Here is a 15728-nt window from a genome sequence, read left to right as displayed (position 1 = left end):
ACGGTAGTAGATAGTCTTCTGCGGAATAAGAGGAGTTATCGAAGAGAAACGTTTTTAGTTCAGTTTCAAATTTTACTTTGCTGTGTGTCAGGCATTTTATATCAATGGATAAGAAATCAAAACTTTTGATTGCAGCATTGTGAACCCCTATTTGCTACACAGACAACCTTAATGTGGTGTGATGAATGTCATTTCTCTTCTTCTGGTATTGCAGTTGCGTACATCATTATTCCTGTTGAAGTGTAGTGGATTATTTACAACAAACTGCATGAGGGAATGTACATGATTACTGTTTCAGTGTTGACCATCGCCTGAAAGGTGCTGTTCACAACACGCGTGAGGTGGTAGAAATAAAAAGAAGTACTGTTATCTTGTTGTTGAAAAAAATAAAGAAATAAAAGTAAAAACATGCGGAAGGCATCACAGCTCATGGAAACAGGACAGGTGTGCAGCGTTGAGGAACGCTTCCAAACAATTGTATGCTGCACAGCGACAAGTGTCAGACATCCAGGGCTCTGCTAAGACTCCCTCCATCTCAACTGAGTGTTGTCAGTCAATCATTATGCGGTAATCAACAGCCTACCCAGAGGACGGACGGGATGAGAAAGACATTGTTGATATGAGATGATGTTCTGTAATACAGACCATAGTTGATAGCGAGATCAGTTTTAGCAATTTTACCCCGTTGTTCCGTAATTTCAACGTCAGTCAATGACACGGTAGAATAATTCCCAGTTTCTGCATCATTGCTAAATCACCCCTCCATTACCTTGCAAGTTCCATATACTAGAATGCGGATGCAGCTAGATAACTGTGCAGTACGTCCATACGACCATATACACTAAAGTATACCAGACAGCGTCCTACACCGATGCAAAGATGTTATATAGATATTTCGAGCACATCGAAAGTCAGTGTCCAGAAGCTAGATTAGTTCGGATAGCGACAGTGTTGCCATCATGAGGTACGCTGACGAACTGACCGATAGAGGCTGGCGCAGCGTTTTTGTCTCCTACCCCACCTGCCAACAGGCGAGTAGCTCTGTCCACCATCGACACTCAGCATATTTTCCCCCACTCCTCCCACCGACACGTTGCTCCCTCTTTGGCCTGTGTCCAGGTGCAAGTGCTAGCGGCATCTCTTCTGTTCCTCCACCTGCCACTCGAAATTATATCATTCTGGAATATCTCCTTCCTCTTCATGTTTCAGCTAAACCATGGGCACTGTTTCGTAGTGTCAGAGACGACCGTCGACTGCGCACATCGAGAGACTATCAGACACCCGGCCAATATGACATCATATACATAGGGCGATGAAACCACTGGTAAAAGAAGAAACACTTCACTGCATCGTAGAAAGAAAGAAGGAAGGACGAAAATGTCTCGGAAATTCAGGAATAGAGAAGCACAAGTCATTTAGAAGCGAAATAAATAGGAAGCGCAGGGAAGCTAAGGCGAAAGGCTAAAAGAAAAATGTGAAGAAATTGAAAAAGAAATGACTGTCAGGAGGACTGACATATAGAAAAGTAAAAACAACCATCGGTGAAATCAAAAGCAAGAGCGGTAGAATTAAGAGTGCAATGGGAATTCTACTCTTAAATGGAGAGGAGACAGCGGATAGATGGAAAGAATACACTGAAGGCCTCTTGGAGAAGGAGGACTCGTTTGATGATGTGACAGAAGAAGAAACAGGAGTTGAGAGGATAAAAATAGGGAGTCCAGTGTTAGAAAGGGGATTTAAAAGAGCTCTGTAAGGCTTAAAACCAAGTAAGGCAAAAGGGACACTATTCCATCAGAATCTCTAAAATCATTAGGGGAAGTGGCAACAAAATGATTATTCACATTGGTGTGTAGAATCTATGAGTCTGGCGATATATCATCAAACTTTCGGAAAAACATCATCCACACAATTCCGAAGACTGCAGGAGCCGACAAGTGCAAGAATTATCGCACAATCAGTTCAACAGCTCATGCATTCAAGTTGTTGACAAGAATAATATACACAAGGATGGAAAAGAAAATTGAGGACCTGTCAGCTGACGATCAGTTTGGGTTTAGGAAAGGTAAAGACACCAGAGAGGCATTTCGGGCTCTGCGATTGAGAACGTAAGCAAGACTGAAGAAAAACCAAGAGACGTTCATAGAATTTGTTGACCTGCAAAAAGCGTTCGAAGATGTAAAATAGTGCAAGATGTTAGAAATCTGAGGAAAATACGGGTAAGCTGTAGGGATACACAATATGTATAAGAACCACACGGGAACAATAAGACTGCAAGAACAACAAGGTTCAAAATGGTTCAAATGGCTCTGAGCACAATGGGACTTAACATCTGAGGTCATCAGTACCCTAGACCTAGAACTAAACAAACCTAACTAACCTAAGGACAGCACACACATCCATGCCCGAGGCAGGATTTGAACCTGCTACCGTAGCAGCAGCGCGGTTCTGCACTGAAGCCCCTAGAACCGCTCGGCCACAACGGCCGACTAACATGAAGGAAGTGATCGGATTAAAAGGGTCGTAAGAGAGGGATGTAGTCTTTCGCTACTATTGTTCACCTCATATATCGAAGAAGCAAGGTTCTAGAATGGGATAAAATTTATGTCGAAAGAATATTAATGATAAGATTCGCTGATGACATTACCATCCTCTGTGAAAGAAAAGAAGATTTACAGGATCTGCTGAATGCAATGAAGAGCCTGACGAGTACAGAATATGTATTGAGGTAAATCGAAGAAAGACGAAAGTAGTGAGAAGTAGCAGAAATTCGAACAGCAAGAAACTTTAATCAGATTTGATGATCACGAAGTAGACAAGGTAAGGAATTCTACTACCTAGTCAGCAAAATAACCCATGGTCGGACCAAGGAGGACATAAAAAGCAGACTAGCGCTGACAAGAAAGGCGTTCCTGGACAAGAGAAGTCTACTAGTATCTAACAACGGCTTTAATTTGAGAAATAAATATCTGAGAATGTCCGTAGGGGGATACCATTGCATGGTAGTGAATCATGGACTGTGGGAAAACCGAAAAAAAGAGAATCGATGCATTTGAGATGTGGTGCTACAGAGTAATGTTGAAAATTAGATGGAATGATAAGGTTACGAAATAGGAGGTTACCTGGAGAATCGGCAAGGAAAACACTACGTGAAAACCACTTACAGAAAGAAGGGATAGGATGACAGGACTTCCCTTACGCCAACAGACAATAACTTCCATGGTACAAGTTGGAGTGGTAGAAGGTAATAATTGGAGAGGAAGACAAATATTGGAATACATTCTGAAAATAATTGAAGGCAAAGGTTGCAACTGCTACTCTGAGTTAAAAAGGTTGGCGCACGAGAGGAATTCGTGGCTGGCCACTGCGTCAAACCAGTCTGATGACTCAAAAAAAAAAAAAAAAAAAAAAAAAAAAAAAAAAAAAAAAAAAAAAAAAGCCAGCACTATTTACTGTGATGAGGAACTTACGCAGTAGGTACGCATGTCTGTCACAGCCAGGTGTCCTGTAGTCATGTTTAAATTCTGTGGTGAGGGAGAAGAGGAATGTCTTGAGAACTGTGCTTGGACAATGTGCAACAGGGTACTGGCCGGTGCTTTTTTGGCAGCTCAGATAGGTTGTATCGGGAAGCTAAAAAGGAAAGTACGGCAACACTATTTAGATTATGTTCTGTTAAGGTTCGCAGCCACCTTGACTACAGGATGTCGCCGAAACTGTCTTCTCGGGCACAGGAAAATTTCACTTCACTAGTGTGACTATCAAACAAACTGAAATTAAGTAGCGATTGCTGAAGACACAGTATTTGTCCTTCACAGCAAAAATGAATTCTTACTTTCTCTAAATCTGTAATGAATTAAAAGTCTGTACTTAAGATTCCAGGAAGTGACAAGGATCTGTCTTGCTTAACACATCCCCGCCTTTCAGATGCCTATGGAAGCAGACAGAAAGTTCGGTTGCAGTGTGCTCCAGCATGGTGACGTAAGCTGAAACAATACTTTCTCCTCATTCTCCTTCCTTCTGGCCCTATTCTGTGTTTCCATGGGATCAGCATGATATATCTAATTTGGTCATCTCAGTGGCAGTGGGTGGTTGGATGCGCTTCCTGATGCCACCTCTTGCCCCCGCCCCCCCTCACCCCCTCGCCCACCCCGCACAGCTTCGGATGGAATTTGTGAATCGTGTAACTGAGGCGGGATGTAGGTACCAAACCAGTGTTCGCCTAGTTGGATGTGAGAAGCCGCTTTAAAAGCCACTTCAAGGCTGTCCGGCACACAGACCCTTGTCGATAATCTACCATGTGGATTCATGTGGAGCCAGCGCGCCTCCCCTTGTCCCAGAAGTGGGCAGATTACTTCTTCTCATCGAACACTTTGTAGTTAGAGTACGTTGTAAATCTCATTTTGCAGGACAGATATCACTTACCTGTAAATGTTGTGTAGTCATTTTGTTCCTTTTTCGCTTTTCCCATTTCGTACAAAAATGCGTCTATGAGATCTCTCTCCTTCCCTGGCGTATATGTTGCCTTATGGTTGTCAATAATTTTCTGAAAAATTACAGGAATTTTATTATAACATAAAGAACAAATTATTATCTTCGAGGACACGATATTCATACGAATAAGTGTAAGAGAGAAAATGTCGTTCCGAAAAATTGTTGCAGTTGTGTAGAAGTGTTTGGCTTTGTCAACAAAATATCTGTGTTTCGTAATTTCTTTGTAAACGTTTTCTAATCGATAAACAGTCGTCTCCTGACTACCAGAACTTCACGCGAAATAATGGTGGGAATCTGTTTTCAACATGTCGATAGGAGTGAGCTGGCGCACTGGTTGCGATACCGGATTCAAATTTGGTAGAGGTGGGGTTCAAAACCTATCGTTTAACTTTTCCGTTGTTTCTCTTAATCACTTCAAGCGAACGTTTGGATAACTGAGCAACGAGGCCACGATCGTTATCTTACTACATTTTTGTCCATTCGAGATAATGTCCTGTCTCACTGACTCCATTGTCGTATTCGCTTGGTTAATTGTGAGACTTCAATCTGCATGTATTCTCTGCTAATTACAATTAAATGTGCGGCATATATCACTTTTAACTCTTGCAGTCCAAGATAGAGTATGGGAGGAATGACTGCTAGTATGCCCCTTTTTTTCTTTGTTGTACTTTGTTGCAAGTGAGCTTATCAGGAAGTTTTTCTTTGTTATTAATTGAACAACACAACCAGAAACCCCCTCCAGATATTCGCATTTGTAAACGTTTTTCCCTACTCCCATCTGCCCCCAGCTGGCTAGGATTTGAATGTTGTTTGAACAACAGTTTGAATAAACGATGAAGGAAAGCGCCCTATGATGATAGAACGAAACATATCTGTATATCGAGCAAATCATGGAGTTTTGTCTGTTGCATTTCCCGATGTACACACACATACTGTGCCTTCATATCCTTCATATTTTTGTCTGGAAAACATCATCCCACAAAAAGAATTAAAATTTGCCTCAATTTCAAGCCACCTTTTCAGAAATACGTAAAATCTCTGTGATCAGACCAAGGTTTCAAGGAATGGTACGTTGGTGTAAGGAAGGTACCAGAACTAGTAATCTTCCCAAATATTTCGAAATGGGAGCCTCTGTCCCTAAGTACCAGCTTCTTATCTTCTGCCGGAAAAGAACGTAGCTCTACAAGAAGTAAGATCTCAGAACACATAAAAACGTGATAGAGAAAAAAGTACATTTATCTCCCTTCATTGCTAGCTAGAACTTGGATGTAAAGAACAGTACTCTAAAACAAGTTGCCATTCCGCTAGTAGTATAGCTACCTATTACCTGTCCCACTTTGCACCTTGAAAAGTGCAAGTGCTAGAGTGGGTTGCCTATATGCCAAGGGCAAGAATGTCATCAATGACCTTAAACACATGTCATCAAGATGGGAGTGGTGGAGAATCCAAAGACACAGTGTGACGCAACTAACTCAGATGTGATAGTGGGATATTGAAAAAAAATTAAAAATTAAGAAATTAAATGTATCAAAAATACCTAAAACTTTTGTCAGTACCAGTTTAAACTGGCGCTAGTGATCTAGTTTGTGGGTTAAGCTGCACTTGTTCAATGTCAATAGCTCCATTCCTGTACCACACTTGATGTAAAGCACAATGGACCCTTGAATAAAATATTTCCTCATCTTAATTGTTCCATAAAACACACAATGGTTATCACATGGCGCAACATTAATTGCACATCTAAAATCTCTGCAAAAATGCATAAAATTCATCAGTAAAATAATGTTTATGTCAATGTTATTTCCATATCTAAAATATTCATTATAATTGATACCTTTAACATGATTGTGACTATCAAATTAGTTGCATTAGTGCCACATCAGTGTGTAAATTGTGCAATAAGAAATGTGGTAAAAATCAAGTATGGAGTTGGGCATTTTATTTTTAGGTCTAAATGAGGCTGACCAAACCTATAACTGCATAGAGCAAATGTAGGTTAAAACACTCTGATAAGCAAGGAAATGCACAAAGAAACAAATAGGCAGCTGTATTACTGCCAGCTACTGGAAGAATGCAGTCAATGTGTGACACCTAAACCACTACAATAAACTCTCAAATCAATTGTCACAATGCTAGTTCCACATCCAATTTATTGTATACCTACACAAAACACATTTAGTATGCTACAGAGGCAGGTGACATTTCATCCCAGGCATAATTGGAGGTACAAACTAAACAAATCTTACCAAGTACCACTTTGAGGGGAAGAAGGTAACAAAACGCACAAAGTTTAATTCATGTGTCACAATGTTGACTTCACAGTTGAAATGTCCATTAAAATACGTAAATTTACAGTATTTCCATGTCAAAAACGTAAGTAAAAAATTGTTAGAAGTTTTTCACTAGTGTGTCACGTCACCAAGCCATCTTTAGGAGTGGGGGAGAACATAATATTGTACATCAAGTTCTACAATATATAAATACAATCGCTGATATCCACTGGCTGATACTGATGTTTATTGCATTTGATCTAAGCCTACCCAAGGTTATGAAAAAAAAACAGAGCTTTGTAGGAAGGCAGTGACATTTACTGATAGGATCTATCTCACTAAAACGTTTGCGGACTTTAATTCTATTATCGACTAATAAATAATACTAAAACCTAGTTGTATTGCTCCAGATACGAGATTAAAAACACACAACATATCCAAAGACAAATGAACTGACCAAGTACCATTTTATTAAGGTAGAAGGTGATTTGATGAGATCTTTATTGCCTTGTAATACATGAACCATATATTCCCGTAATATGCAAATATAAGTTCGTGATGCATCAGATACGAGGTGTAAACCTGACCAAAGACAATGATGGACAAATTCCCACACAGAGAGATGAAACTTTGATATCTCTTTGCACCACTGATCTCTGATTGGAAACAAAAATCCGATCTTTGGACCAAAATAAAATTATTTTTCAAAATAAGTGAAGATCTAGAGCACAAAAATGCATGGAGAATGCTTATTGTAATAACAAAGTCCAATTACAGACCTCTGGCTTTGAACAAAAATTTGAACTTAGCACCAGAATAACATTGTATTACTTCTCAGAATATGTTCAAATTCGAGTACAACACAGAGGTGGAACTACTATCGTAACTTAACATAGGCACTAGTGATGACACTCACAGGTTAAGGTACAGAGGCGGTTATCACAGTTGGATATCTGTACAACATGGACTCTCAAACTAAATGTTTACACAGCTAAACTCTATCTCTTACTTATCAAATTACTGCATTTCGCTTATTGGAACTATTGACATGACTTGCAGCTTGGTCAATGAGATTAATTCGATCTTTCCAGTGCTCAGTAAAGGAACCAAAACAAATTTAGAAGCTGTTCTGTAACATTACGGAACTCGCTTAGGCACTGCTGCTGATGACATGTATTGTAATTAGCGTGCTGTACGATCTGACTGTTTGCCACCAGTTAACAGGTCTTATTGATTCATGAAATGGCGATTGCCCCTACCAGCAACAGATATCTCTTTTGCCTGCGAACTTCAAATACGCTGGAATAGCTATGGGTCAGCAACTTCTGTTAATCAATACAATGAAAACCAATCCAAAACTGCAAATTTTACTTTTTTTATTCACTCTTACATACTTTACATTGTTATGCAAGATTGACAACAATGTGTCATACATAGTTTATTGCAATAAATTATAACAAACTCAACCATAATCGCTGTTACAGCAAGATTGTCACACATTATCCCATCTGTTGCCAAGTTATCGCATCATTTTAACATAATTTGATGATTGTTCTTGGCCTGAAACTAGTCATCGAGTAAGTAAGAAGTGAAATTTGCAACTTTTTATTGGTTTTCCTTGTACTCTTTTATTTAAGCACTTCGTTTCTCTAAGCACAATTTCAGCTTCGGTTATAGCTTGAATAGGTGGAGGATGGACAGCCTTGCTAAGAAACTATGCTATTACTCCTAAAGACAATAGTTTTATTGACAAAAACTCGCCTCAGTTCACCTAAAACTGATAAAGAACTCAACCAAATATCGTAGTGACCCCAGACTAGGATTAACGCTGTCTTGTAATACAAAACGTTTGTCACACAGTGGAGATGAAAACGCTTAATCCCATACATCAACAGTTTACAGCAAAATTGTAAGAAATTGTCCTAAATATCACTATGTTATAGCAAAACTGTAAGAATGTGACTCATACTTTACCATTGCTATACAAGGTCGCAAAATACCTCATACACAGTTTATTGCTGCAAATTATAACAGTCTGAAACATAATCGATGTTACAGCAAAATTGTAGCAGATTGTCCTATCCACTGCTAAGGTATAACAAAAGAGTAACAAGTATAATAAATTACACCATCTTTTTCCAGGATGAGGCAATGGTGGTAATTTTATGGGGTTGGCCAGTGATAACAGTGTACAGGGTGTGTCAATAATGGTCACTTTTCAGGCTTCTTCAATGAAAATTTCTAATAGTACTGCAACACCACTAGCTGACAGTGTGTGGCTGCAGTTGCTGTCAGAGGTGTCAGCTACTAGGGATGGCTGCTACTGGAGGTCTCATAGTGAGGTACTGGGGATGTCAGCTACTTGGGGGTTGTCAGGTACTTATTCAGTTACAAATACACATCTAATGAAATTATAACGAATTGCCTCATACATCGAAACTGTAAAAAACTGCCCATTTTTCAGAAAAAAACTGTAACAAATTATTCCTGTTATAGTAAACATTGTAACAAATTACCCAATACACTGCAATATTACAGCAAAAATTGCTCACACATCGCCATTGTTACACAAAATTGCAACAAACTGCTGCATGTCTACTATGAAAGTTGATACTTCTTCTGTCAAGTTGTGAGTTATTCCAGTAATAAAATCGGATCAGTCACCAAGTTGAAACTTACTGATGCCCTAAGTGGAGACTTGTTCCAATAAGAATAAGCGCTTAGGCAGATATATAACATCACATTGCCAGATCAGTACCCAGTCCATGACATCACAAATCACACCTTCTTTACTATTACAGCGTCATGACATCAGACATGGATCCTTGATCTTGATCACATGATGCCAGTATCCACAATGGGGGAATCAATGATGTCATGGTGGCATTCATTGTAAAGGCTAGGGATATGATGCACTGTGATCGGTTTTTTCTTGTTCATAACTGACATAACACCACTGTAATACCATGGATTCTACCACTGGATTGTGTCATCATGCAGTTAAGGTGAATGAAATGCATAATCATAGTAAAGGAGAATGGCTTGTGATGTTGTAACATGTGGTGTACCATGCAATTTGTTACAACTTTGCTGTAATATGGTGATGTATGAGGGAAGTTTTTACGATTTTGCTGTAACATTTCGATATATGGGGTAATTTGTTTTACTATTACTGTAATGTGATGGCGGGAAAATTTGTTGCACTTTTGCTGTAACAATAGAGATATATGGGGCAATTTTTTACAATTTGGTCTAATGTGGGGTACAAACTATTAAAGTTTTAATGTAACATTTGAACGTGTTGTTATATTTTTGGAGCAATTTGTGACATTTATGCTGTAACATAGGCCATTTTGTTACATTTTTATGTAACATAGGCCAGTTTACTACAGTTTTGCTGCAGCATGGTAATGTGTGGAGCTTGTTCTTACACTTTTGATGCAACATGAGGAAATTCATTATATTCTTGGTGTGACATTTTGGTATATGGGGAATTCGTTACAATTTTGAAGTAACATGTTGGTGTATGAGACAATTTTTTTACATTTTTATGTAAAATGGGGCAGCTTGTTACGATTTCAAAATAACATGACACTCCATATTGCAATTTGTTCTATTTTTTGCTGTTATGGAGTATTTTGTTACATTTTTTTGTTATTGATGTATGGACAAATTTGTATAAATTTTTCTACACCATGAGACAATTTGTTAGAACTCTGTTGTGAAATGGCAGGTTAAGAACATCCAAACTGCATAAACTACATATTCCTGTCTGTCACATGTATTTTATACTCCACACACTTTCTCATCATTCTTTTATTTATCCAAGCTTCCTTCGAAGCAGCTTCTGAAGCTTTCTCCGTTTCAATTACTTTCAGTCTGGTTACCTAATTTTTTCAGAACATGAATTCTAGAAATTGCATATAACTGAAAAAAGTTATTACTGCATCCATCCAGCAAACTTCAAAACTGTCAGCCTGACTAGTACAGTTTTCAGTGTTTGCTCCTCTTCGCAGCTGTTGTAGCTTTTGATGATATCTATGAGAGATCATGGAGATGTCTGCTAAGAAGATTTGTATTTGCCATATCCCTTTATTTAGCCTTAATTGCTTCCATAATAGCCAGAAATGACTGTGAGTGTACTGTATGCTTTTACACCCAATTACTGTAGATGACTGCTGAACCAAACGATGTGTATTATTCGACGTTGCTTTGAACTGGTGGCCTCGACAAATCTGTTCGGTGACTAATTTCTTAATTCTCAGCATTTCTGCCATATAAAACACATGCAATGAAATAGAACAACTCAGCAGTAACTACGAGAAAAATGCGTGTTTCAAATTACAAAAGCGATAAGTAAACAAATAAATAACAAAATGTTTGTTTACAGCTAAGCCCCAGCCTTCTTTATGCACCAGTATTTACTTACGGAACAGTGAGCCTTTTAGACCACGCCAGTGTTTACGATCCATACCTAAAAGATGAAAAAAGTAAGGAAATGAGGAATACGTCATGTCTTCTGATGCACTTTAAAATGGCAGAGGGGCGTTGCACCTGCGCAACATTACATTCAAAGTAAATTCACGAACAAGCCGAAAATGAAAATGTCTGTAAACTATACATTTTTATAATCTACATGAAATGCTTTTCTATATAGAGCGGAAATATTTTCATCAAATTTTTGGTCATTTTTCACGAGCCGGTCCCCTTAAAGTAACTTAATTCCTGTCACCATTTATTAAGCACATAATAATGTTGTATAGAAGAATCGTATTGTAAAGGAAAATTATAACATTCTGAACAGCTAATGCTATCACTGTTATACACGGAAGAGCCAAAGAACTGGTACACCTGCCTAATATCGTGTAGGGCCCTCACGAACACGCAGAAGCGCCGCAACACAACGTGGCATTGACTTGACTGTCTGAAGTAGTGCTGGAGAGAATTGACACCATAAATCCTGCAGGGCTGTCCATAAACCTGTAAGAATATGAGGGAGTGGAGATTTCTTCTGAACATCACGTTGCAAGGCATCCCAGATATGCTCAATAATGTTAATGACTGGGGAGTTTGGCGGCCAGCAGAAGTGCTTAAACTCAGATGAGTGTTCCTGGAGCCATTCTGTAGCACTTCTGGACATGTAGGGTGTCGCATTGTCCTGCTGGAATTGTCCAAGTCCGTCGGAATGCACAATGGACATAAACGGATGCAGGTGATTAGACTGAATGCTTACGTACGTGTCACGTATAAGAGTCGTATTTAGAAGTATCAGGTGTCCCATATCACTCCATCTGCACAAGCCGCACATCATTACAAAATCTCCACCAACTTGAACAATTCGTTGCTGACACGCAGATTCCATGGATTCATGAGGTTGTGTCCATACCCGTACACGTCCATCCGCTCGATACAATTTGACACGAGACTCGTTCGACCAGGCAAGATGTTTCCAGTCATGAACAGTCCAATGTCGCTGTTGACGGGTAAGGGCGAGGTGTAAAACTTTGTGTCGTGCAGTCATCAAGGGTACATGAGTGGGCTTTAGGCTCCAAAAGCCCATATCGATGATGTTTCGTTGAATGGTTCGCACGCTGACACTTGTTGATGGCCCATAATTGAAATCTGCAGCAATTTGTGGAAGGGTTGCACTTATGTCACGTTGAACGATTCTCTTCAGTCGTCGTTGGTCTCGTTCTGGCAGGATCTATTTCCGGCCGCAGCGATGTTGGAGATATGATGCTTTACCGGATTCTTGATATTCACGGTACACTCGTGAAATAGTCGTACGGGAAAATCCCCACTTCATCGTTACCTCGGAGATGCTGTGTCCCATCGCTCGTGAACCGACTATAACAGCATATTCAAACTTACTTAAATCTTGATAACCTGTCATTGTAGCAGCGGCAACCAATCTAACAACTGCGCCAAACACTTGTCTTATACAGACGTTGCCGACCGCAGCGCCGTAGTCTGCCTGTTTACATATCTCTGTATTTGAATACGCCTGCCTATACCAGTTTCTTTGGCGCTTCAGTGAATTACACATTAATGTAACAGTAAAATTCTGAGAAGCTTATGTCAGAATCTGGCACTGGACTCGCATTCGGGAGGACGACGGTTCAATCCCACGTCCGGCCATTCAGATTTAGGTTTCCCGTGATTTCTCTAAATCGCTCCAGGCAAATACTGGGATGGCTCCTTTGAAAGGCCGCGGAGGACTTCCTTCCCCATCATTCCCCTTCCCTAATCCGATGAGACCGATGACCACGCTGTCTGGTCTCCTCCCTCCAAGCAACCCAACCCCATCCTCAGAATGTGGCATGTCAAAAAACTATCTTAAATTGTGAAATTTTTTGCTTGGTAGACTGTTACATCACTTTGTACTAAAAATTGTGATAGGCAGACACCGATCAGAGAGTGGCAATTTGTGAAATAATATGGTTGTGTTTATTTTGTGTGTGGTTCCCATGTCGCTTTTGTTATATGGAATTTTGCTTTAGCTTTGTTAACATAATGGTGAATTTCTCTATTACTGAACAGCACCTGTACAAACATGAATGCACAGACTGAAAATTATCAGTAACCTCAAATTTATAAGGAGTTAAGAAATATATATAAAATGTAACATGTTCATTCATTATTTTCATACTTAAGATTTGTGAACTTTGTCGTTCCTTTTGAGGGTTGAAAATTAATTTGTGTGTTGTGTGTATGTATAAAGATACAGACACTGCTTGCATATGAACATTTTGTCAAAATATATAAGAAACTATCAGCCTCGATTGCGGTAATGAAACCAGCCTTTACCTAGGTTTCAGCCCAAATAATTGAGCCTTCTTCAGAAGATATGCCTGAATCTATAATTTGTCTAAGTGGGCATGGTCTAGAAATAAAACTAAAAGAGACTGAATAGGCGTAGTCACATTTTAAAAATGCTGTACATAAGTACTAAGTCAACACTAAGACTTAACTTAAGCTCTGGCGTGTGCCTCGTCTCCATGGACGCCGTGCACCTAGGCAGTGCATCTAGGTTGGTTTCATTACCGGAATCGAGGCTGATAGTTTCTTATATATTAGATTATCACGATTGCTGACTGTGCTGCGATGTTGAAAATACAAAAATTTTGTCAAAAAATACATAGTTCTTGTACAACCGGCAGCCTTTGCACTTCGTGGTTGAAAGCTGGCAACACAAGTTCTCTCGTCATATGAAGAACACTTTCACAAAAAAAAATCATATCGCTGCACCTACCAGCAACGGTGTTCTGATAGTGGGAAAACTGAAGGATTCGAAGTAACCAACTCTACCCCTTTTCTCAAATCGCAGCCTCTATTGCCTTCTACTCTCACGTCTAAATAAATTTATCTGGAGGCTGTAGACGTACAGTTTACAGTCATTCAGAGGAGGCATATACTGACTGACACACTGTGTGGTAAAATGTGTGAAGTCCTCAAAAGGAATAACTTAAAAAATAGCCTTTTTCAACTTAAAAAACTGTGTTTCACAGCCAAGCTGCGAATTTTTTTTCCTTAAACCCAAAATGGATGCACATATATAAGTTTAGTGATACTTGAGTAGTAGTGTACTTACTAAAAAATAGGCGCGCACCATCTCATTGAACTTCGTGATTGCATTGTAACCCGATGCCTCGGGCTGGATGAAGCGCAACCATGGCATGGCACTAAGTTTACCTCCAGCCATGTCGAAGGCGCGCGAACGCGTGTGAAAGAGGTCAAGTAGCGTCTGCAGGTGCTGGTCACCGTGGGAGAACCGGTATCCTGCACAGTGCGATAGTCAAACCTTAGTCTACCGTGTACTCAGCAATTTGGTTCTATTGTCATACCATGTTTGTAGTACTGAAAATATCCTCCTTACATGCTCTTCACCAAACTCTTTTTAACATGTTGTTTCGAGCTTTATGCTTTCTAACTCATTTATTAGTTTATTACTGAGGTAGGCTGACACTGCATGTGACCTCTTTGCTCAAAGGGTTAGTGTCAGACCGTAAATGCCTGGTCTGGGTTCCTATAGGAGGTAATAGGTTAGTAACCTCACAGTGCTGATACTTCTGAAGTTTGTTGTTTGTGTGACAAATGTGGCTGAAAGCGATCCAGCGGAGTGAGAGGAGATCCTGGACATTCAGCAAGGTTATAACTAAATTTTGCTACTTGAGCCAATGTAAACAGAAAGTTATTTATCAATGTTACAGGATTTACGTCCACACTGTGAGCTACAGGATTTGCATTGTTAGTAGTTTTAATGGAATGACTTGCCATCAGACACTGCCATTGGTGCAGTAACGTATGGTTGAAACACAAGCATCAGTGTGAATTACAGTTGGAGACAGTCAAGTCGGCTCTGGACAAGGTGAGCACACAGCTGTTTTATTAAAACAACAGCTATAGTGCTTCAAGTACCTCCCGCCGCGGAAGTCGAACACGCGCCAGAACAAATGAATGTGGTCAGCCCATAGAGGGCTCCGCGTCCGCGGCGGCCATTCCGCGCAGCGGCTCTCGCGCAGCGAGAGCGCCACCGCTACACCACGTGCAGACCGCGGCCAATAGCCACTCCCACTGGTTTCGTATATAGGGACCCGCTCTACCCTAGTCCAGCCATCTCCGACGGTAATTCGAAAGGATACCACCCTTCGATTGTGCCATTCCAGCACTAATCGAAGCGTAAGGGTTTCAGGTGCCAGCCGTCCAGCCAGCCAGCCAACCAGCCGAGCAGCAGCGGTCCAGTCGAGCAGCAGCAGCAGCAGCAGCGGTCCCGGCCAGCAGCAGCGGTCCAGCCAGCAGCAGCGGTGCAGCCAGCCAGCCAGCCAGCCTGCCCTCCAGCAGCAGCAGCAGCAGCAACAGCAGCAGCAGTGGCCCTGGCCCCGTCTGCGGCAGCAGCAGCAGCAGCTGCAGCGTTCCTGCCAGCCATCACCAGCGCCAGTGCCAGCGCCAGCAGCGTGCGACGCTGGTCCT

General features: G+C 40.5%; 1 protein-coding gene across 1 annotated transcript in view; it reads right to left on the bottom strand.

The window, feature by feature from the left end:
• The window catches only part of LOC126188612 (methyl farnesoate epoxidase-like), a 143592-nt gene that overhangs the window by 47884 nt on the left and 79980 nt on the right, over positions 1 to 15728 (bottom strand). The window contains exons 4-5 of the mRNA XM_049930214.1: positions 14350 to 14537; positions 4420 to 4540 (exon numbers count right to left, since the gene is read on the bottom strand). Coding sequence (XP_049786171.1) covers positions 4420 to 4540; positions 14350 to 14537 — 309 coding nt within the window. The remainder of the gene's footprint in view (positions 1 to 4419; positions 4541 to 14349; positions 14538 to 15728) is intronic.

The sequence above is a fragment of the Schistocerca cancellata genome, chromosome 5 (assembly GCF_023864275.1).
Source record: "Schistocerca cancellata isolate TAMUIC-IGC-003103 chromosome 5, iqSchCanc2.1, whole genome shotgun sequence".
NCBI lineage: Eukaryota > Metazoa > Arthropoda > Insecta > Orthoptera > Acrididae > Schistocerca > Schistocerca cancellata.
The sequence above is the reverse complement of the archived record's forward strand: the minus strand, read 5'-3'. Positions and strand labels throughout refer to the sequence as shown.